General features: G+C 39.3%; 1 protein-coding gene and 1 pseudogene across 2 annotated transcripts in view; one reads left to right on the top strand and one right to left on the bottom strand.

The window, feature by feature from the left end:
- LOC144662526 (uncharacterized) overlaps positions 1-24410 on the top strand; it is a 379417-nt pseudogene that overhangs the window by 252572 nt on the left and 102435 nt on the right. The gene's annotated exons all lie outside the window — the stretch shown is intronic.
- LOC144662656 (uncharacterized) overlaps positions 1-24410 on the bottom strand; it is a 31158-nt gene that overhangs the window by 4113 nt on the left and 2635 nt on the right. The window contains exons 2-7 of the mRNA XM_078523518.1: positions 20418-20625; positions 17142-17458; positions 12586-12726; positions 10127-10494; positions 7572-8720; positions 7007-7280 (exon numbers count right to left, since the gene is read on the bottom strand). Of these exons, the coding sequence (XP_078379644.1) occupies positions 7007-7280; positions 7572-8720; positions 10127-10494; positions 12586-12726; positions 17142-17458; positions 20418-20625 (2457 nt within the window). The remainder of the gene's footprint in view (positions 1-7006; positions 7281-7571; positions 8721-10126; positions 10495-12585; positions 12727-17141; positions 17459-20417; positions 20626-24410) is intronic.

Genomic DNA, 24410 nt, shown 5'->3' with positions numbered 1-24410 from the left:
TCGTGTATTTAAACGTCTCTGTAGGTTTGTAATGTGTTCGTTGGTATAGACTCCTTGTGGAATCTGCCACCTTCGCACACTATCGTCTTTCAAGAAAGTAGTTTTGTTTCTGAGATTTCAGCCGTGAATTATATCGTAGGATGAAAGCTGTTTGCCTTTAGAACAAATTCTTCTATTTTGTGTCTTCTTTTGTCCCAAATTGAAAAGACGTCGACAACGAATCGTTTCCAAAGGATGGGTTCATTGCTACTTTGTCTGAATGTTTCGTTTTCTATTTTGGCCATGAAGATGCTACGGCGTTTTTTGTGCCCATGGCTGTTTGATGGGTTTAAAGATAATATTTTCCATTGAATTGGAACGAGTTTTCTTGAAAGATCAGACTGAGCATCTCTCTTAAAAACCTGTTAGGTGCGGAACGGGCGCGTTTCCTTGATGAAATTCTTCGTATGCTTCGCACAGTGTTTAAAATTGAGACAAGGAAGGCTTTTTAGGCTGTGTAATCTTCTCAATGAAGTTATTAAAGTCTGTCGTACGAAGCTTGTTTCTGTGCTAGTGGCTGAAGTAGACGGTCAACAAAAGCTGAAATACGCACTTTAGGGCAATCAAATCCCGATGTTACTTCCGAGAGGTGTGTTTATAACTAGCTAATTTCGGGTTTGAAATTTGGCAGTTTTGTGACTCTGACTACGAAAATCGATTTTCTTAAATTTCTCAAAGTAAAAGGCTTTTGGCGGAAACAAACTATATCAGGTTTCTTTCCAACCTTATAGCTATATATGGGCAATCAATAAAAGAAATCGATTTTTCAACTCCTGCAACAAAATCAAGATTTTTGCCCGGTATTTCCTACAAGTCGCTCTTGAGTTGTTTCTTTATTTGGGTCGGATTCCACCGCGATGCGGGGCTTTTAACAGACGTCTTGGCCCCTAGGGCGGGGCAATAAGCCGGGTTTTAACACATGGTAAATGTTAAATTCCCCGGTAAGTCCCGGGGGTCGGGGGGCCGAGGTTTCAATTGACTGATGCATTATAAAACAATTGGTTCATGCTTTTAGCTGTGCTCCATCGAGTTATGGAGCACTTGGGAAGTTTGGAGAGCACTCAAGAAGCTAGAGTTGCCCTCGGCTATCGCCTCGGGCAACTCTTACGCTTCTTTCGTGCTCTCCAAACTTCCCGCGTGCTCCATAACTCGATGGAGCACGCTAAAGCATGAACCAATTGTTAATTTTAAGCGTCATTTTGATCGCATTTTAAGCAAATTTGACGGCAAAAAGACAGCAACCGATTGGCCGTATAAAGTTTGAATTTAAGATTAATTTGTAGCATATAGCTTCTTTTGCTTTGACCTATAATTTTTCTCTACTAAAAAATGTCTTATAGGAAATTTTATTGTAGTACTTTAATGCAAAAATGTATTTGAAAAATGTTTACTGCGTATTTTGTTGCATATTTTGTCGTTCGCTTGAGCTCCCTCCGCGAGCTTGTCTAGCGCTCACGATCATCGAAGCAGGCAAAGCGCTCTGGTTTTTCTTTCTTTTGCTTTTTTTCCTCGGGCTAACGTAGGAAGAGAAAGCGGGAACACATATCAAAATTTGGTATTGTTTTCCATTTCTTTAATATTTATACTTGACATTACTTTACAAGTCTTTTTGGCAGGTTTAAAATGTTTTTAAATTGTGCCGGGAAACACAGAAACCGTGACGTCACAACTGTGTTTACATACTCTCATCTAAACTCACATATCGACCAATGAGAGCGCGCGTAGTATCTTAATTATTTTATAAAGTCTTATAATTAATGCAGGCGACTACTATGGTGTGCTAACATGGAATCGTTGCCCGAGAAAGAGCCAAAACTTGTCGGATGTAAGATCGGAGACATGCGCAGCCGATAGCGTTTTTTTTTTTAAATCTGGAGTAATCCATATGCCATCCGGGGTAACCACTCTTTTGTGCTTGTGATGATATCACATAAAATACACGTGGAAATAGAGATGCGCTTTAGATTCGAAAATTGAACCCCGTTTAAAGTCGTTTAATATTTTGCACTGCCAGGGGAAACAAAAATAGTTTGAAATACCTGGAGTTAGAAACTGCCGATAGCGAGGTCCCGCCGAATGTAAACATGGACAAACAAGAAGCACGTGTGTTGTCACGTTTGTTTGTGCCCTGATATAGAACGCAGGTATTAAACATTAAAGTTCACTCTGTCATTAAGTGTTCTTTTGAAAAAGACAGTTACATGTGTATAGAAAAATCGAAATCGGATATTTTCGTACGGTGATGTGTTAACATACATTTATGAGTTGATGACGTTATTCGAAAGAATTCAAATTACTTTTGACATATGCAAATTTTGCCTACATTTATCGGCGCCACTGTACAGTCAACTCAACTCTCGTTAAAGCGGGCACGCTCGGGGCGTCGTTTAGTGTCTGTAATAGCGAGAGTCCGTAATAACGGGAATCATTTCCAGTCAAACATTATTCGCCGGGGATCTGTACATGCCCGCAAATGATCCCGGGACAGCAAATGATCCGCAAATTGCACCGCAAATGATCCCAGGACGGGAAATGATCCCTAAATTGCACCGCAAATGATCCCGGGACAGCAAATGATCCCCAAATTGAACTGCAAATGATCCCTTGACCGGAAACAGTCGCCCGACGTAAATGATGGATTTGCGTGGACAGGGGATTTAAAATTTATTTGAACCAGTTTTTTTCCTTTATAATACAACAACATCAAGAACAATTAACGTCAGAAAAAGTACCGTATTTGAACGATTTTATTTCAAAACTGATATATCGATATAGCTGCCAAATATGTGCTGATACTGACCTAAAACGCGACATAAAGTTTAACAATCTAACCAACAGAAATATAAACTTTCTCCAAACAATTATTTATTCATGGCGAAATGCTTTTAGCTGATAGCCATTCATTCACACGCATCACGCAGTGACATCTAGACTACTAACTATACAGCCTTGGGATCGGGATCACAGCCTCGGGATCGGGATCATGGACCCGGAATCCCGGGTCACAAGTCATGGGATCCGGATCGGCCAATCAGATGAGATCAGAATGAAATCAGGGATCAAATGTTGCCACATTTTGGGGATCAGGAATCAAAATTTAGAGCTAAAATTTGGGATCAGCGAGGAAAAAACATACCTGTTTACGACTCTGCTATAGTTAACCCTATTCAGACCGGGGGGGGGGGGCTTTTGAGGCCCGCGCTGACTTTGAACTTTTATAACTTTTTTAAGATTCAACCAAACGCTGCCAAACTTTCTGAGTTTTCCTAAAATTTATCTGGCAACAAATTAGTAGGGTTAGATGATGTGTCAGGAACTTGACATCACTATGGCAACGGCATTTTGACAGGCATGTTTTCCCAAATTTGTAATTTTGCGTGTTTCTGTTAATAAAAATCAACTTAAATGGCATTATTTTTACATTTTTGCGGGTTCAAAGCACATTTTTATTCATTTTGAGTACTTTGCAATGATTTTGGGTGGTTTTCTGGCATTTTGGAAAAATTTTGAAATCCAAGATGGCGGATCCAAGATGGCGGCTGTTTTGACATCATGATGTAATTATCACGTGATGTGACGTCACCATCCCACGTGACGTATACCAAAAGAAAGAGTTTCGGACGTACAATGCATCCTATAAGTTTCATGGTGATTGCTTAAATATTCTGGAAGTTACATAGGGGGAGCTTCCGAAGCCTCCCCCCCCCCCCCCGGTCTGAGAAGGTCCAAAAAAGCCCGGTCTGAATAGGGTTAAGACGGCGTTAACTATAGTTAGCTATTCCGGTAATGTGACCGCTTCTCTGTTCGCCCTAACTATAGTTAGAAAATTTACGCCTCGCTGATCCAAAACAATACACACTAACTATAGTTATACCCAAGCAGGGTTTATGGGTTAGTCTTAAGTTTACAAATGAAAAACCAATCAGAATGCGACAATTCTTCTCGCATTCTCAGCCTTGTAACAAGATCCCTAATTGGGCCATAAGTAAAATGTATGGAATGGTAACAATAATATTAATTAATAAGAACAATGGAAAGTCCCCGTGTCTCGCATCCCGGAACTTAAATTGTTCCACAAATCGATGGCTTTACTATTGAGATCCAAGACAAGGGTTCCAAATTGATGGTCATTGATAGTAATGTTTTTAATGCCAATTGAAGATTAACTAGAAAACCAGCTTCATTATGAAAAGCTTGATTCAAACACTAGCACGGGTTTTGTTGACGTCATTTCACAATGGGGTAACAAGTGGATTGAGAAAGGGCAGATCAGTGAAGATATTGCCCAATGGACTGTCAACAATACTGTGAAGTCGGGAGAAGCTTTCGGCACCATTAAGACCCATAAAGAAGGAAATCCCCCAAGGCTAATTACATCTTGCTGCGGCACAGATTTAGAAAACCTTTCAGCTTTCACTCAATTCTATCTCAAGCCTCGCGCCCAAAGTTTACCATCCTTCGTCAAGGACACCACTCATCTGTTGCAAATTAAGATTGAGGATCTTAACAAAACGGGTCCTTTTCCCAAAGGAAAGCCTTTTAGTATAATGGGATGTTGTAGCCATGTTTTCAGCTGTGTTTCCTTATAAAATTATTGAATAACTGCCATAACAGAAGCCCTTCATTCTCGAGCAAAACATTTTCCTTCCACCGACTGTATTGTAGAAGCGGTTGAAATTTGTCTCCAACACAACAATTCTCAATATAAAGATGAAAATTTTCTCCATATTCATGGGACGGGCATGGGGCCAAAAAACGCATGCAACTATGCGGACATGTAGCCATGGCATTCATATATTAAAAAAACCTAAATCAGGGATCATTAAACCAAACCTGTGGTGGAGATACAGGGATGACATTTTCGATCACAGGGGCACTCTTAATTAATTGAGTTCATTAAGATCATTAATTCTTTTTATCCCACCATCAAGTTTACCCTCCTCTATTCTCCGACATCACTTAATGTTTTAGACCTCACTCTTAGTCTTGTTGAGGGATACATCCAAACGGGTATCCACTCCAAGCCCACTGACAATAACAGTTATAGGACGAGGTTGAGCAAAATATCGCGATTTGTTAGTGGCGAGCAGATCAATTATTTTCCCAAGAAGAAGGCTGAGGCAAATAATTGATCTGGGAGACAATTACCTTCGGGAACTGCGTTGAAACCGCAATATTTCTTGCTGAGTTAATGCAGACATAACACTGACAATATTCTAAAATCATATAAACAACTCATTTATGATTCTCCTTCCCTGGCAAAAATATTTCCTAAAGGGTATATCATTCCATCATTCAGAAGAGCCAAAAACATCAAAGAAATTATCGCACGTCGACCAAAAACTACTGAATATCAATAACACTGTCAAACATGGTTGCTTTTAATGCAAAGGTAAATGTGATCTTTGTCGTAATTTCTTAGTTGCATCTGACCACTTCACAGGTGCTAGCTCCAATAGAACCTACCAAATTACACAGCATGTTCACTGTAAATCCAAAAATGTTATCTATCTGGTTACCTGTGAAAAATGCAGTGTGCAATATGTACAGCTGATATGTAGGTTCCAAAAGGAATGAATTCAAAGTGCGGTTTCCAAATCACAAATCGGCTATGAATACTTGTAAGAACACTTGTGAAGTTGCTACACATTTCAACAAAACTTTTCACGTTCTCTCTGATTTCAATTTTACGATCATTGATTCACCTTAGTGACAACAATAGCCTTGATGAACGACAGCTAACGAGAGAAGCTTACTGGAGTGCACAACTTTGCACCCTACCTATGGTTTGTACAAAAGATCAGATTTCAACTTAAGAAATAGAATAAGATACATAATAATCGACGACAATTAATCTCGTTACAAGGCTGAGAGTATAGTGCTTAACACTACTTGACCTCTTGCGTTCAGGGGCCTCATTTAGGGATTTTGGTATATTTTATTGAAATGCCGCCTTTCTGTATCCTGTTAACCTAGTATTTTGTGTGCTAGAAAACGCTTCAAGCATGAAAAAGGTACTCCTTTCAGACGCCCCCCACCCCCTCCGTATTATTAACTATAGCGAGTACCATCTCCCCAACCTCCAACACCCAACCCACCCTTACCCACCGAGATTCAGAAACGATAGAAACTCGATCGAGTTAAACATGGGATGATTACGTAATTATACCCAAAACAACGACGTAGAGTGTAAGGCTGATTCTCAGACTGGTCGTAGTAGCTCGATTAATCTCGTACCCAGATCTTCTCAACCCTCGGAGAGAACATCTGGTAAAGTCGGATTGTGCTCACGTCGAATGTGTCAAAAATCTGACACACGATGCGACTACGCATGCTCGGCAATTTAGTGGATGGAAAGCTCACTTGGCCGCTGTAAATAGCTCATGAACTTCTTTCCTATACAAGGAAAGACATGTAACGCAATCTTAAGATAGAGTTGGGGAAGAAAAAAATCCGTCACTCATGTTTTGCTGATAAATTTAAACACTCAACCTAGCCTTCAGCAGCGGGGAAAAGCGCGCGCTGTGTTTGACGCGTACAAGCTGGCTGTACACGTCAGATTTGCGAAGTTTTTCACCTACCTTTTGACCCACGAATATCGTCATGTTACAACATTTTGTACTTTATACAAGCTTGAACTACAACTGTATCTGTAGCTTATTCGCATTAGTAACGTTCAAAACACGAACGCGTTTTTAGAAAAAGCCTTTAAATCCAAATATTTTCTTCTAGCTTAAGTTTGCATCATCCGCGCGCAAATGCTGAAGCTTTCCATCAGCCAATCAGATTGGCAAACTGAACGCACTTGACCAGATGTGTACTACCGTAATAAGTAGGCATCTGGGTACGAGATTAGTAGCTCGATATCAAAGTAAAAAAAAAATTGCAAGAACTCGGACCGTCTGAATATTAGGCTTCAATAAGCCAAGCACACCAAAAATCATACATCTTGTTTGATACATCTTACCAATATGTTGTCCAGCTTGACGTCCCTGTGAACGATTCCCTGTTTGTGTATAAAGTCCAGAGCATTAGCGATGTCCTTCGCCCATCGGATGGTATTTCTGTCGGTTGGACGTGTTGAGGCAGGCATTCCAGGTATATTCTTAGGATTCATGAAAATGTGCGTCATCAAGTTTTCCTTGCAGAGCTCCATCACTAGTATCGGCTTCAACTGATCCCCTTCATTTAGCAGTGCTGCACCATAGAACTTTACAATGAAGGGATGATTCAACTTTATGCTGAAAGGAGATAGTAGTAGAAATCAAAACCTAAAATAATATCTCGTTGATTGAAGAAATAAATACATAAAATGTAAGACTTTAATAGGGGACCGTTTAATTTTTCAACGCTTAAGAACGATTTTTATGAAACGTGTCCCCAAACAAGCATTGAGTACAGTCTCATTTAAAGCTCATCTTACAGCATTTCTCTTTCTTTATTAAAACTGTAAGTTAATCTCCTCGTATATAATTGTTTCTATAAAGGCAAAGAACTTCTTTGTATCGCGAAATGTTGTTGGAAAAATTTACCTCAGTGTTTCTGTTTCAGCAAGAAAAACTTTTGCGTTGGACTCGTTTAGCTCCTCCTTCCAGATTTTTAAAGCCACGGGTTGTTCTCCTTCTCGTCGTTTTAACTTCCCTCGATAAACAGTAGCAAACGCGCCTGTTCCAAGGAGTGAACTTCCATCGTCCTTCCATTCCAAATCGCTGCAACTGATGTCCATGGTGCGTACGTCTTTGATGCCGAACAAGGCCACGCGTTCCCCCAGCTGCGAACTCCTCTTGTACAAAGGTTTATACAAGTCTTTTATCTCTTTCTTCGACCTTTTCTCATCTCTCAACTGTTGAAATAGTATTTTGTCGGCCTCGATGAGCTCAGGAATGCGAGTTACAACCTGCTTAAGACATACTTGAGACTCTTTCAGTTGCTCCACCACGTACAACCTTAGATTTTTTTCTTCCGCCGCTTCAGCGAGATATTCCTTGGAAGCTTTCGCCATGAATCCGCACTTGTCCTCTTTGAATTCTCTTGTTTTCTTCAAATCTTCCAATTTCTTCATAGCAGCTTTAGTACCAATCGCAGCAATGCCATAGAGGACCATGCTTGAAATCCAATTAGGGGTATAGCACATGACGTAATTGATAACCCTTTCGGCTCTGGATAGTTTTCCTGTATCCTGGGAAACACTTCCGTGACTGACATCATCATCTGCTAAAACGGAGCTCTCCAGATTTCGAAGTTGTCCCTCAACAAAGTTAAACCGTTGTTGGAAGTACTGGATCAGAGACGTGCGAGCATCGGCAAAGACATGGGTACTTTCTTCCCACGCGGCGATCACTTCTTTAAGCCGCTTCATGAACGCTTTTTGGATACAATTTGTGGTCACCAGCTCCCAGCTGTCATCACTGTTTGGAACATCATCTAACGTCCACGAGGTAAATTGTTTTGTAACGTCAGAGGACTTGAGGTACTTGGACAGTTTGCTAACAGCCTTGTTTGTTTCGTTGTCCAGGTACTCCTGCAGTTCCTTCTTGACAGAACTCTCCTGCTTTTCAATCTTTGCGAGACGTTTAGTGATTAGTTCCATTCTCTCATTCACTTTTGAACGATCTTTTTCAGAATTACGAATAAACGCCTCGGTATGAAAAGCCATACGCAAAAGGAGGTAATCAAGCCACCTGAAAACAGAATCATATATTTATTATTGTCTTCAGTCTTAAAAAATGCATTCAGTACGTACCTAACAATATATTTGTTACGAGTTTCATTGTAGAGCAGGTCGATTGTATTCAGCTAGAACTCGAGATCGCTGTAACAGATACAAAATAGGCAGTTCAAGATACGCTACGGCGAGGTGCTACTACAGCTACCGTAACCGAAAAGGTCTGGGGAGAGTACGTCTCGGCAGTCCGCCAAATTTAGTGTAAAGGCAAGGCGAAATACAAAGAAACATAGGCTAAAGAGTTGAAAATCTCTTTTATTTAGTTTTCCACAGCCGAATGGCTTCGCTCAAAAAATATATAGTTGTTGTTTGCTAGGACTAACAGAATAGTTCTGAGCGAGAGATTCTTTCTACAGCGGCTGGACGTGACTGACTGACATGCGCAATATCTTATATTTGGAGTAAAAATTACTTCCGGCAGCCATAGTAGCGCCTCGCCGTAGCTTATCTTAAACTGCCTAATGGTCGATTTCACGACGGCAACGGTGTCTTGCATTTTACAGCTCTAATACTTTGACTGTTCAGCACTACCACTCTTTATCAGTTTGTTGGCATTATTAAAGCATCAACTGATAAATAATGGCACGGTAAGACTGACCCAATAACCTATAAGTGGTGGAAAGTGCTGGCAGCTACTGTTGCTTGCCACCGTGCGCTTCAAGTTAATTGGACCAAATTATTCAACCTTGAATAAACACCACCTTTAATTTATTTTTCAGAGGTGATTCTAAGAATTGTACTTTCTGATTGGTCGAGAAGATCGTTTTATGTCGCCATATTCACCGTCCTTGGCGCTGAATATAGCATTTAAAGGCTTGGCTACTAAGCTACACAATCTTTGCCATCCAGGCAAGTAAACATGGTGGCATTTAAAATTTTCGTTCATTTGAAATAAATCACTTCAAGTCCAGGATATTTGAAACATTGGTTTTTCACCGAGAATATTTGCAAGAATTGGTGCTCAAAGAATTAGAATTGATCGTAAATACAGTGGTTTTGTAGATCGCAAGCGGACATGAGCAATTCAGTGACTGATCGATTGACCAAAAATTATTCAGTTATCTACAGACCGAACCAGCTCTTTTCAAATGCATGGATTTACACAGTTGCTTAGAAGTCACCGACGATTAAACAAAGGTACCAGGTAATTATTTATAACTGTCTTTTTTTAACTAATTTGTGTAAATTCTGATTCACAGTCGATAGATTAAACTGGTTTACACCGCCGTATGCAAGCGAGCGCTTGTGTTTGTTGTTCTGTGTATTCTATCGTTATTTACCAGTTCTTGATATTCACCGCTGGATTCTAAACCAATTATTTAGGGAATTTTTGAATTTTTTTAATTGTTTATTATCCATTACCTCCATTGAGTCTGTAGCCTTGCTTCAATACTTTTCAAAACCATGGACTTGATACCGTCCATTAGGCCAGCAAAATCGTCGGTTACAGCTCCAAGATCTTGCGCCTCGCTGGCATTAGTCGATGACATGTAAATGATCTGGGACTCTGGTTGCAGACTAGGCAAGCACTTGGTGAGTTTTGTAATGATGTCGCGCTTGACCTCATTGGCCTCTCGTGGTGGCACTTGGTCCCACTTGTTGCACACGAACAGAGCTCGAGTTGCTGATGTCTCCTTCTGCAGGCCAAAAGATACACTTCTGGCGTGTTCGATCAGTTCCTCCTGGTGCTCAAGAGATACTTTTGTAGCGTGACCGATCAGTTTCTCTATCTAAAGACAAACCGTTTATATAATATTAGTATTTGCTTAAGTTAATATCAATTCAGGAATTCTTTATTATGAATGAATGCAAAGGAAACATGCCCAGAAACATCCGCCTGGACTTACAATTTCGTGGAACTTACTGCTTTAAAAACTTATTACAAACTATTACAAAAATATGAAAAACAATTACATGTAGATAAAATTGAAAAGGCATCTGTTTACAAAACAACGTTTATGACGTTCAGTTCTGACACGTGGCATAATGTAAGGGTGTCGCCTTTTCCTAAGGTTCCTTGATCTCTAGGGTGAAAACAGTTTGTGAAGAGGATGAGTACTATCAGTTATCCCAAAATAGCCTATCTTTGGTTATAGTTAGTTCAGTTATGGGTGTATATTTGCTGGTATAACCATAACGTAGAGCCCGCTTGCAAAACCTATCGATTTGGGAAATATATTTACCATAGTAGGCACAAGCCCACACCTCAATCGCATAGGTGCTGTCAAACAGCATTGTAATCTCTTCTAGTGAGTAGCCGTAAAAATTACAAAGTCTAAGGTTGCACAGTCAAGAACTCGCATTGCTAAGGATTTTTTTTCAAATTGAGTGTCTCAATTACATGGATCTTTATTGACTCTAACTCCTAACAGCTTTAGTTCGCCAAGTTACAGGCACACTCGCTGTGATATCATCGCCATATTTGATCAGTAGGGTTTGGGGGTCATCTCTCATCAGGTTTGATGTCATTAACCATGATAGAGAACAATAAGGGTCCAAGCACAGTCCCTTGGGGAACCCCTCTGTTGATGTTGAAAAACCTGGTAACCACTCCATCGACCACATCTCTCTGTTGGCGATCAAACAGGAATCTCATTATCCAGTTCTTAATGTATGGGCTAATATTAGCTTGGATTTAATTGTTATTGTAAAATACATTATTAAATGTTTATCTGCAGTAGATACAAGAAGAAAAGGAATCTACTTGATTTCAGGAAACCATTACCATTTGGCTGTTACGTTTATTATCGGTTTTATTGAGTCACCATGGCTTTTTCCACTCTCGGGGTCAGTCCTAGCCTGCGTTGCAGACGAACTAAACCCCGGACTAAACCGGGATTTTAGTTCGTCCGCAACGCAGGCTATGTCAGTCCTTGTTCGTTGTAGGACGTTTTTTTTTTGTTATTTCAGCCTCCTTAAAGGCGATCTTCTGGCCAAATTTCCGGCATAGTAATAAAGGAAGGAAATCGTTACAATTATAGGTAATTGGAAATCTTGAGAAAAACAATTTGTTTTAAAACATAATCAAAAACGTATTGTACAAAAGGACGTCGGATGTATTTTGACTCGATCGAAGATACTATGCTGTCTGATTAAAGAAATGACTAAGTTTGAGAACAATAAATACTTGCTGATCGTGTATGCTTCGACAATACGTCAGTCTGGTTTGGTCTAGCTCGCTCGGAGTATCCTTGTTCGACTACTTCTTGCCTGGGCTGATGTGTTGTGGCCTATGGGTACCAAAACTGTATGATCATGTACACTTAGTTAAGGTTCACGTATGTTTAACCCTTCCATTTGGAGATATTTGGAGGCGATATTTGGAGGCGCGGTCATTGAACCACTTGTGACGTCATTAATAAGCACGTCAGCAGATATTTGTGATAAGCAGCTGATAGAGCTAGGAATGACCTTTCTTCAGGACTGTTTATTTTTCAAGGTCCCCTTTCCAGGGTTTTCCAATGATTATGTCAAAACGTTTTAGGCCAGAAGAAAGGATTTGAAGAGTAGAAAGTAACGAGAATAAGAAACCCGAAAAACGAAAGGAAAAAGAAGAAAGAAAAAAAATTCGAAACGGTTCAGCAAAAAAAGGCCAAATTTTGGCTTATGCGCATGCACCAAAGTGAGATATTTTACATTTTTACATGGAATTTTTATCAAAATGTTGCTGCAGTGTGAAAAAAGTGCTTTTCTAGCACAGTTTAGGTAAATTCAAGATCATAGCACCAAAAGTTCTTTTTAACGGTTAAAAACGCGTTTTGGGCGGAAAATTCGCAAATGAAAGGGTTATGTATTTTTCAGCAGTATTTGACTTATCCTACCCTGTCTTTCTGTATTCCACCGGCGTTCGCACTGTTGATAACGTAGATGAAAGCGAACGCCTCTGGGAGGTATTCCTCAACCATTTTGTCCATGATGTCCGATTCACCAATGCCAGGACTGTCCACCATAACGATTCCTTGCTAAAGATGGGTAAAACGAAATGAGATAATCCTAAATAAACTAACTTGTCTTTAATGTCGTCCTTGTGAGTTTATCAATAATTTTGAAGTCTAGAAGTCTCCAAGGTTTTCACTAGATAACTCTTGATCTCATCACGAAATGGTAAGTGCGAGATTTATAATACTAATAATTGCTTTCCATTCCATCTTTAAAATCTGATTCATAATTCATGAGACCGGGGAAACCCAGTCAATACGATGATGGTTCACCACATGCATGCATTTTGCATATAGCACCCCTTATTAGTATTCTTTATATATTCTTTATATAATAATTCGATCGAGCAAATGCCACGGCTAAACGCGTAAGTTGCACCATTCCATTAATTTATTTGTATGGACATCAACAATTAAAATAAAAGACAGAACAATATTTAACAGTTTTTCAGGTAGGGAAAAATTATCATACACTAGATTTACTCTCTCAGAAAGTTGAATGTATACGTCATTTGCTATGATCCTACCAAACAAACTTTTAATTACTCAGTTGTCATTTCTTTAATAATCGGTGTCCAGTTCCTGTACTTTAAACACGTCAGCCTTGTATCTGATAAACCCCTTCTTTCATTCGCGATATAGTTTCCTAATTATGTCAGTAGGAATCAATGAATATCCCGGAGTTAGGCAATTTAACGAAACTAAAAGGCTTAGCAAAGTCTAGACATGCAAGTAAACGGCCTTTTTAATATAGGTAACATGTCTACAGACCCTCCCATTCCCCATCTCAGATTGTAGCAGGTTTTCGCTGCCAGTCGTTCTCCTCGCTTTACACTCCTGAAAATCGACCACTTTATCCTTGCAAGATACTTTGAAACACCTTTACGCAGTCTTTCCAAGAAAGACGTTTGCGTTTCTTCGTTCTGGGACCAGCTCACTATGTTCGAGTGAATTCTCTCTTTAGCAAAATCTTATAAAGTGCCCTTTCTCCCTCACTTTGATGGCAAATATCACTCTTCATTGCTGCAAGCATAACGACTTGGTTACTACATTGTAAAGCACTTTACTCTCTCTTTTAAACGGATTAGCAAAGTTCCTTGTTATCATCCGGGTCAACAACCAATCGATACCTATGTTTTCGCGTTGTGAGACAAAAGCTGCTTCATTGAAGACATCCCAGCCACTTTTTGCTCAGGAAAATGTTTACTCTAGCGCTTAGGTTATAACTTTCATGCAACGGTTGACATGATCAAGAGGGATATCCGCTCCTATCGCTGGTTCTTATTCACCTCCCTGTTACCACGGAAACTTTCTACAGATCTAAAGGCCCAATCCCTTACACAATAACAACGGTTTATTTCTACCATACATTTTCACCCGGTTTTCACTACGTAGACATAAAAGCAGTCTAGCAGTACAACACATAAGTAACAAAATTTCAATAAATGATTTATTTTCAACTCTGTTCTCATTCGCAAAATAATGGGCATCTTTGACTTCTTATAGTTCACATTCAATACTTTTTTGTTGCTACAGTTTACGTTAATTTTTTACTAAACATGTCGGGGTTTAAACAATTTTAAACCAATATGCAGTTATTTCATCTCATAATTGTAAGGACTAGGAAAAGTTTCATTTTATATTACTACAAAAGACAATAGTTCAACCACTTTAAAACTTCCGCGACGCGATTGAAAACGTTAGCCTCGTTTTCATGCTGACCCATACAGGGCACATTTCTACGGTAAATTTCAACGCCCCATAGAAACCGTCTACACAAGTTACAAAAGAGCCGACAACATTTATCGGGCCTCTTAGGTCCGCCGAAATTCCCACGGAACTTCTTTCAGTGACATTTGCTTCTGGAGTGTAAAGGTCAAATGAACAGAAATTTCAAAATGCCATTTCAACCAACCAAACACTAAAACTATCCATTATTGAGTGGTTCGGTGACACCAAGTTGGGGTCACAGAATTCGTTTCAGAGATAAAGCGTATGGAAAACGTTCCTGATGTTGAAAATCTGGCGCACGTACGCATGGTTTACAGGGTTTATAGTTAAAAATAACGAAGATGATTAAACGGAGGCAAACGAACTCAGTCGCATTTTGTAGAAGTGCGTCTGTTGCCTAAATAATTCCTAGTTTTGCCATCTTTTTTTGTAATACTTGACCCTCGATAAAGGCTTTTAAAACCATCGCACGTTAAAAAGAAAAGCTCAAAAAGCGGAATTCAAACGTCAGTGTGATAATAAAAAAATCAAACTTTCAATCGATAAATTTGTTGAATCGATAGATTTTTTGGCTTTCAATCGATAGATTATTCCTGTTGTGGCAAAGGTTTTTCAACGTATAGTTTATGATCAATTGTATAATTATCTTATCATCAATAACCTTCTATCCAGCCACCAATCTGGTTTCCGTTCACTTCATTCCACATTCACAGCATTGCTTGAAGCGACTGATAGCTGGTCACTGAATATCGATCGTGGACTTGTCAATGCTGTCTATGTCACTCGCAATCGAGATTGTATGCTGACGATACCACCATTACTTTTGCGAGCAATAGTGTCGAACAGTGTCGAAGAAGTGATCTAGAAAAATTCGATTATGGCTTGCAGCCAATAAACTTACACTAAACTTGACAAAAACGGAATTTTTATTAATTGGATCTAGACAAAGGCTATCTAATCTACCTGAGATCAGAATCCCACAATCAAAATAAATCAAATCCCTGTTGAACAAGTATCCACTAGGAAATCTCTCGACGTATAGATTATATTGATCAAAATTTGAATTGGGAATTTCACATAAAGAAAATTTCAAAAAAGATTGCCTCAGGCGTAAACGCCATTAAACGCCATTTCACGTGAGATTCTTCTCACCGTTTACAATTCATTAATTCAGCCTCATTTCGATTATTGTAGTGAAGTGTGGGAATGCTGTTCAAAGGGACTCTCTCAAAAACTACAAAGCTTACAGAGCCGTGCTGCGCGTATCATAGCCTTCTCTAATTATGATAGAAATACTGATGAACTCTTACATAGTTTAAATTGGCACAAACTTGATCATCAAAGGGCTGTTAGTAAATCGATTATGATGTATAATGCTGTGAACAACCTGACTCTGAATTATTTGAGTTCTCGGTTTTTCCCGCGTAATGAAGCCTTGACATACAATCTCAGGAATACTTAAGGAAAGCTATTCATACCACAGCCGCGCACTAATTATTGTAAACGAAGCTTTAGCTACAGCGGGGCTGTGTTATGGAATGGCTTACCGAATGAAATAAAACTATCCATCACACTTAACGAATTTAAGAACAAATTTTGCATTTAAATTTTAAATACAGGGCATCCTTGTAAAGCAGGTTTTTGTTTGTTTGTTCTTACTAGTAGTTAGCCTCTCTTAGTTAGTGTAGTTAGTGTTTTTATCCCTTGTTCTTTTTTATTATGTACACCTGAATGAAATTTATTTTGTTTTATAAAAAGTATTACCTTATTACCTACATGACATTTTCTCGCAAAACGTAGACATTAATTTACAAAAGTGATCCGTTAAGAAAAAAGTAGAGGTCGCCGACCATTTAAGAGAGCAAATTGCAAGGGAAGTTAGCGGAACGACAACCCACCCTATACATGCTTAGAATTTTTCCTCAGCGCGCGCGCTCAATGTATGACATGGCATGGCGTTGCGATATGAATTACGTGCGCAGTAATGATGCACATAAGCAATTAGAGAGAACGTCCTTAAGTACTCAAGTTGTGCATGTGAAAAAGCTCTGGTATGACAAGCGGATCCGACTCTCTCATTCATCGAAGCTGGCATATAGTTTAGCTGCTGCAACATGCTGATGTTGATGGATTGAAAGTGATAGACTGCAAAACAGTCGATTTTTTCTCTAAAGTCGTTAGAAAAGCGCTTATCGAAGGCGCGAAGCGCCGACCTTCTCGCGAGTCTCTCTCTCTCTCCAGTCTCTGTCACAGTTCTGTCATTGACTCCAGACCTCTCGCTCTCGTTTGAAGACCGAGCGCGTTCCCAAAAGATACGACTGTTTTGCAGTCTAGAAAGTGGGAACTTTGCATACAAAAATTTGATGTCAATGGCTTGCTTCATGACCTACTTTCAGCAGGCTGTACGGCCAAAACAGCTGGATCTTCTTGTAATCCGAACCTTTCTCGCGTTTTAAACGTTTCAGAAGTTGTCCTCCAGTGAATTTGCCGTACCGGCCGGGACATTCAAATCGGCGGAATAAATATACCATAATGACCAAAGTTAGACTGCAAAACAGTCGTATCCTTTGCAAACGCGCTTGGTCTTCAAACGAAAGCGAGAGGTCTGGAGCCAATGACAAAACTTTAAGAAAGACTGGAGAGAGACAGCGCTTCTCTAACGACTTTAGACCAAAGCATACCAAAATTGCCCATTGAAGATTACCTACCTTCAGCAGACTGTGTGGCCAAAACAGTTCAATCTTCTTGTAATCCGAACCCTTCTCGCGTTTGACCTTCATGTGAACAAACTTAGAGATCTCATCAAGGCAGCTTTGCTGAGAGGTTTCCATTGACTGACCAAGCCAGACAGTCTCCTTGGTGAGGCCTGTTACCGGATCTTTGTCTTTAAAGTGTGCCACTAATTTTGGCTTCGTTCCGTATTTAAGCTCACAGATAGTGGACGTTGTGCTGATATGAGAGTAAGGAAGAAGTTGCTCTCCAAGAATCAGATTCAGCAAGGTACTCTTTCCAGAACTGGTCTCACCTGGTAAGAAAAACTTACTCAGAAGTCAGAAAGCAATTTTAATCAGATGTTATCTACTTTTGTGTGCCACTGTTCCATTTTGGAAATTTATAACTGTTTATAAAATGTCCGAAGTATTGCTAGCCTGCGTAGCAGGCGTCTGTGTACGTTTTTTAGCGCGTTTTAAAGAGTGCGCGATCACGATATACCCTGGGTGCCAGAGGTTCTTGCTGCAGTGAAAAATCCCTCTGGCACCTAGGGGAATCGCGAGAAGGCCGCGCGAGGAAAGGTCGAGGAGATGCCTGCCCGGAAACCCCACGAAATACGTTTTTTTTTTTCGTTCTCTGAGAGAACAAAAATTATCCCATTGGCTAGAATGGCCGCCAGGGAATAACCCGTAAATTTGGATTGGTTCTAAATGCCTCGAGGGATTAATTAGTGGCTTTACAAAAGAAATCTGTCAATCATCGGAAATGTGAGAGTTGTATTTTGTCTGACATCCCAAATTTCACTCGTGTATGTAAACACTGGAGCACGTGCATGTCTAGTTTTAAGAACATCAAATTTCCAAGGGGCAACTATCAGACCGATAGTTCCGAGACAGAAACACTCTATTGTCTTTATTGTTCACCACTAAATTTTCTTCCGCGCGCACATACAAAAACGAGCATCGTGAATTATTTTTACTTTTCAGGATAAAAAACTCAATTGAAAGCCGAAATTTAACAAACGAAACAAAACCAGAAGAGAAACCCACTATTAAAATGCAGTGAATTTGGTTGGGTTTTTTTGTCTGCAAGCAGCTTGTTTACAAAAAACAGTCACGGGCGGGCACTATCGATCCGGGCATTTTTCACGGGAGGGCACTATGGGCTGATAGTGCCCTCCGGCGGACGGGCACTATCGCGTCACGTGTTCAATTTAAACCAATCAGAATCGGAGAAAATCTAGTGGTGAACTATAATCGCCGATAGAAAACAGTCGCGCGCGCGCGTAGCTCTTTAAGCGGTAAATTTTCTTGATTTTTGTGTTCAAAGTGCACAATATTGTAGGTTTTGGACTGTCATCCTTTAGAGTTTCTACTAAAACAATTAGACTACTCGCCCTCGTTTTCTATGAGCGATAGTCAACTCGGCTGCGCCTCGTTGACTATTTGCTCATAGAAAACTTGGACTCGCAGTCTAATTGTTCAATAGAAAACGTTCGTCAAAGAAATAGGAATCTATTTTATTTTTTGTGATCAAATGTCTTATTCTCAACAAGTTCATCGGCTGATGCGATAAACCAATCACGGCGGCTGAAAGAACAAAACACAGGTTCATCTCCTAACACACAAAATTCACGCATCGACGCGTGAAAAGTTCTCTTAAAGCTATGAAAAGTCATAAGAAAGGAAGGAAAAAGGCAACCTGTCACGGTACAAAATGTATTTAACGATTTTAAAGTTTTTTGACGTGGATATTTTAGTCATTTATCGCAAAAGTAAAAAGACTGCATAAAAACTTTGCAAGTTTACAAACTTCACAGACGGACCGGGGTATTGAGAATAAAGGTTAGTTCCACAAACTCTGCTTTAGAAATTTGTTATGAATTAATTCATTCCGTATTCTTTCGCTTTTTCGACGTTTTTGCTTGTTTACAAGCTAAAAACGTAGAATAGGGGTTATGTGGTCAAAATTTGGAACCACATATTTGTAAACTCTCAAGGGACTTTTTTAATTTCTCAAGGGACTGTTTTAATTTCTCAAGGGATTACTTTCCGCTGTGGGTGATCACTTGCGATCTCGTGAAAAAAACGTGACTTGTCACATTTACAAACGTTATATAACAATTTTAAAAGTGACATGTCAGCTTTCTTATCTCAAGGCACGTGTGTCTGAAAGGCGATCTATAAAAAGCGTCGCACAAACAATGGATTGCGTAACTAAAACACAAATAAATAATCACTAGCACTTACATCGTTTAAAAATTACAAACGTCAAAAATAAACCATACCAAAAAACTCGCTCTTTTCAAAGATATTATTGAAGTTAAAACAAATGCAAGAGATGGGGGCTTCTTTTAGCTTAGGAGCGGTTAAAAATTAGGCCACATTCTATTTCGTCATCAGCCTAGGTCGTTAGGGACGTGACCTCGCGTTGACAGGGAATGACAGCAATGTTGCATGAATCGGCTTTACAACATGCGATCGTATCTACGCAGTTCGAGTGGAATTTCAGTCAAAGACAGCAAAATTCTTTCGTATTTCATCTTCAAATATAATTCGAAAGCATTCACTTTATATATGGCTTTTGTTTAATCCTGGGTCTTGATATCCGACCCTCGCAGAGCCTAGACAACACGCAGCTTGAGTGTAACGATTTGTTTACGCCGCAATTATATGCGCAATGTTTTCTCCGACAGTAGTCGGAAATATCCGTATTTTTTTTTCGTGCTTTTTCGTGGAGCAATCGTAACGATACGGCCTTGAACACATTGAACAGCGGTCTACCTATAACAATTCAAATATGGCCGGTCGCAAAAACAAAGCGTCGAACGCATATTTTGCTGTTTCATTTGCTAATTTCGCTGCCGTAATCGACTGCCTCGAAAGGTCCTTGCAATTTTAAAGTATAGAATTGTCAGATCTCGGTGAAATTTGCACTGTTTATTTGTGTAATGTTAAGGAATATGTGTATAAATACCCAGCGCGGACGAGCCATTTTTGACAAAATTATATATGGCTGCATTTCCTCCGCGAAGATAGGAAATCGGTTAAACTAAACTACAAAGAAACTGTAATGATAAGTTCGAAGAACAATGCACAGGATAAACCTTCGACTCATACTTCATGCAAAAACGTCGATATCTCGAAGAGACTTTGATTGCCAAATAACAGACATGGCAGAAAGCACTGAAAGCACATAAAACTAAAATTATTATTCAAGCGCGTACAAGGACTGAGCGTAAGTTTCTGTCAATTCAGCTTATTCTAACTCACCTGCAACGAGTACAATATATTCCTTCTGTTTTAGCTCCCGTTTGTTCATAGCGATTTTCTCTGTGAGGTTTCCTATATTCTGCTCCAAAAGTGTTCGAACCTTGCTATCCATGTTGTTCAAACAATCCTCCGTCTTCTCGTAGAACTCGTACAGGGTTTCTCGTTTTCTCTCATCTTCCTCCTTAGCCTCAGTCAACACAGAAAAGGCCTATCATGATAATCATAAGAAAACGCGTAGTAAGATTTTTTCGCGATGTTTATTTTATTCTTAATCATCTCGCTACCAACAGCAACAAGAACAGAAATCTTCATTATTGTACTTGTAGAATTAATTAGAGAGAGACAGAGAGAGAGAGAAAGAGAGAACGAGGGAATTAGAGCACTGACTGCCTGAAATAGCAATGGAATTTAGCGCATGTTTATAATCCTAAATCCTTGAATTTAACCGGTTAATTGCTTAATCGATAGGTCATCACATCGTTGCACAGTAATTTTCAAAGAGTTATTTTATCTCTTGTACTGGGGTTAAACTAACTCCTCAAGTGGAGTTATTTTTTTGGGGAGTTACTTTAACTCCAAAAAGAGTTATTTTAACTCCCCTAAATATTTATTCGCTTCAGTATGGGAGTTAATTTAACCCCTAAATTGGAGTTACTCTATTTTTGGACTCTCCTCGAAAAGTGATTTTAACTCTCTAAGAAGAGTTAAAACAATCCTATTTGCGGAATTATTCTTGTGGAGTAACTTTAACTCTGGAAAGGGAGTTGATGTAACTCCGCGATAAGAGTCACTATTTTAGGTACTGGAATAACTTACCCAATATGAGAATCATTACTGTTGTTATTCTTATTTGTTTAATTATAAAGGCATGCAGCCCGTATTCATTTTGGGTATGGTGGAGTGATTTCAACTCCCCAAGAAGGACAAGAAGAGTTAAAATACTTAAAACAACTCTATTCTGGGAATTATCTTCGTGGAGTTGCTTTAACTCCGGGTGCAGGAGACTTTATAAATAAACTCCAAAGCTTCCATCGTTTAGTTGTATCACTACCACGCGAATGTTGTCGGCATATGAAATTCCTTACAATGTCGACAGTCCATTAGTAATCGGAGTGCCCTGAACCGAGCTTAGCAAATGACACAAGTCACGCACTGGACAGGTCGCGCATAATAGAATCTAAAGAGTCTTCTGCTTGGAATGCCAGTATTTTGTCAAAATTATTAAAGAAACCTTTTGCATGCAATTCAAGAAATATTCGCTCGTAGGAACGCTTCGTTCAAAAGCGGAACAGTACTAAACTGCAGAAATTTGGCGCGAGTGTCACGTTAGCGTTTAATCATTAACTTCACAGATTACGTGATTCGCTGTTTCACAGACTACGTGATTCGCTACTCGCCAACGGATTTGAATTTATTGCGCCATTTTCAGCAACGTTGTGGACGGTTTTACAGTCATATGGATTGATAACTTGACAAGGCGGTCAGATTATCCAGTACAGTCCAGTAACTATGATCCCATTTTCTCGAACATCCATGAGAAACGAAAATTGCATTGAGAAATCGAGGTTAAAAAAACAGAGATGTACTATACAAGAGACACGAAAATTGGTTCGAGAAGTTGGGAGTGTCGAGAAACCGATGGTTCAAGAAATCTGGATTGTATGCTACTTTTCAGCTTCAAAATAAAACGGATGGGGGTACTCCCATAAGTTTCGGATAGGGGTGTGCCGCCAAGGTTCTTAAACCCTGACCCTATTTAAGGATAAAGAAAGCGAAAATTGATACCCTTTTTAAGGCCCAAAACCGAAAAATGACACCCTATTCAAGGGAAGAGAAGCGTTCCATGACGACCCAAATAACGGCTAACCGCGCACGGCAAGACACAAATTTCTATAAAATCGCTTTACTAATACCTGAACAGAAAATTCAGTTTTAAGATACCTTTTTTGGTCTAGCTGGGCGTTTATTTTAGCTTATAGAATTTAGGTACCCTATCTAAGGATCACACCGGGAACTCATTGCCAAAAGGAGCAAAAATGATACCCTATTTAAGGACAGAGAACCTCAAAAACCATACCCTATCGGGCGGCACATACCTATATAGGCCCCATATGGGAGTACCCCTCCCCCCGGGCCAAAATCCGACTACCTTCAGTGTAGAAAACGAAGTGAATCGAAAGGGAACGAATCAGGATCACAAAAATATTTCGCCTGAATCACTCAATTCATGTATATTAATGTTAGTCGCGTTGGACGGTATCGGTCTTAATTTCGAGCCCTGCATTAGTAAATTGTCAGCTGAAAATATCATGCAAAGGATTTGTTACTGATGGTTGTTTACAGGTTTCCATACACTTGTGTTCAAATTTACTGAGTACATGTACTTTTTTAAACAAATCACTGGATGGAAAACATGTTAGCTGAGCATAGTATGTGTATTGAAATGACTTAACACCTACAGTTGTAATCTATTCCTCAATGAACACATTGCATTCTTACAAAAATAATGCCTCCATTCCCGATGGATAATAAATAGTTGGCTATTTCAAGTTCTGCATTAATACTATTAATGCAGAACTTGAAATAGCCAACTATTTATTATCCATCGGGAATGGAGGCATTATTTTTGTAAGAATGCAATGTGTTCATTGAGGAATAGATTACAACTGTAGGTGTTAAGTCATTTCAATACACATACTATGGGGGGGGGGGGGGGTAAATACATGTATCTCTGAATCCCAACACATAACACAATTTAGATAGCTTCTCTTCCTTGGCAGTTTTTATTTATTTATATGTGCATGTATGTACATACAAGTGAATGCATCACGTCAAGCTGTCAAAGTAAGTTTTCTGTACGTGAATAGTAGCCCACAGAACTAAGGTCCCATTTACATGAAAAGAGGATGATCCTAGCACTAAGACTATCCTCCTTCCATGTAAAATAAAATTATCCTAGTACTAAGATAAGTCGAGCGCAATATGTTTTTAGCTTTCAATTTACATGCGAAGAGTTGAATTTGTCCCTGGTGCTAGGATCATTCTCACGCTAGGATCAACCTATCTGAGAGGTAGGGTGATCCTAGAGCAAGGGCCATATGCAACATTCCGCACGTAAACTGAAAGCTGAAAACATATCAGCTCGAATGTTCCTAGTGCTAGGATCATCCTCTTCCCATGTCAATGGGGCCTGAGTGGACCATCAATAATATTGTTCTGTAACCCAAAAACTATAATTTTAATCAATTTTCAGAGAGACTTTTCTTTCCGGCCTCCATATATTACATGTATTGGAAAGTAAATGCAAGCAATCCTGGTTTTTATTCACCTGTTGGGGTAAGTTTCAACCAACATCAATAGTTTAATAAACAGTTTGGATCTCAAAATGGCACCTACATGTATGGACAGATCTGGATGGGTGAATTTATTCATTTAAACATTTAAATCTTCTCAGACTGGAAACTGCCCTGTATTAGTGAAAGCAGCATTCACTTCTTAGGCAGAAGGCCTTTAGCTATTTTGTAAAAGCCCACATTAAAAGTATTAGAATTCATTAATTTAGGGTTTCACTATGTGAGATCTTGATATTTGATACATTTAGCGAGTGACGGCATTTTTGCCAGATCTTAAAGCTTATGTGTCCAAATGAGTGACCACATTCACACCTAAGGATTAATCTAACTTGTTGTGTCTTCTATTTGTTTAGTTTAAATATTATGGCCTTATTGTGTTTGAATGCACTTTGGATTGTGATTGTAAGTGGGCCAGCTGATTTAGATTACACGCATTGAGTCCATGACATAAAATTAATTTGCTTCCTGTAAAGAAATGCAAATACATTTCCAAGTTTACCATGATTCATACAATCTTAAAATGCCCTTGAGTTTTTTGGAATGAGTCTTGATAAGTCCTTGAGATGTTTTACAAATGATATCACTCTCAGTGTTTGAAAAGTAAAGTGGATATCTTACATTTAATTTTTTGCTTAGTTTA

Source organism: Oculina patagonica, chromosome 8 (genome assembly GCF_052425735.1).
Source record: "Oculina patagonica isolate OP01 chromosome 8, crgOcupat, whole genome shotgun sequence".
NCBI lineage: Eukaryota > Metazoa > Cnidaria > Anthozoa > Scleractinia > Oculinidae > Oculina > Oculina patagonica.
The sequence above is the reverse complement of the archived record's forward strand: the minus strand, read 5'-3'. Positions and strand labels throughout refer to the sequence as shown.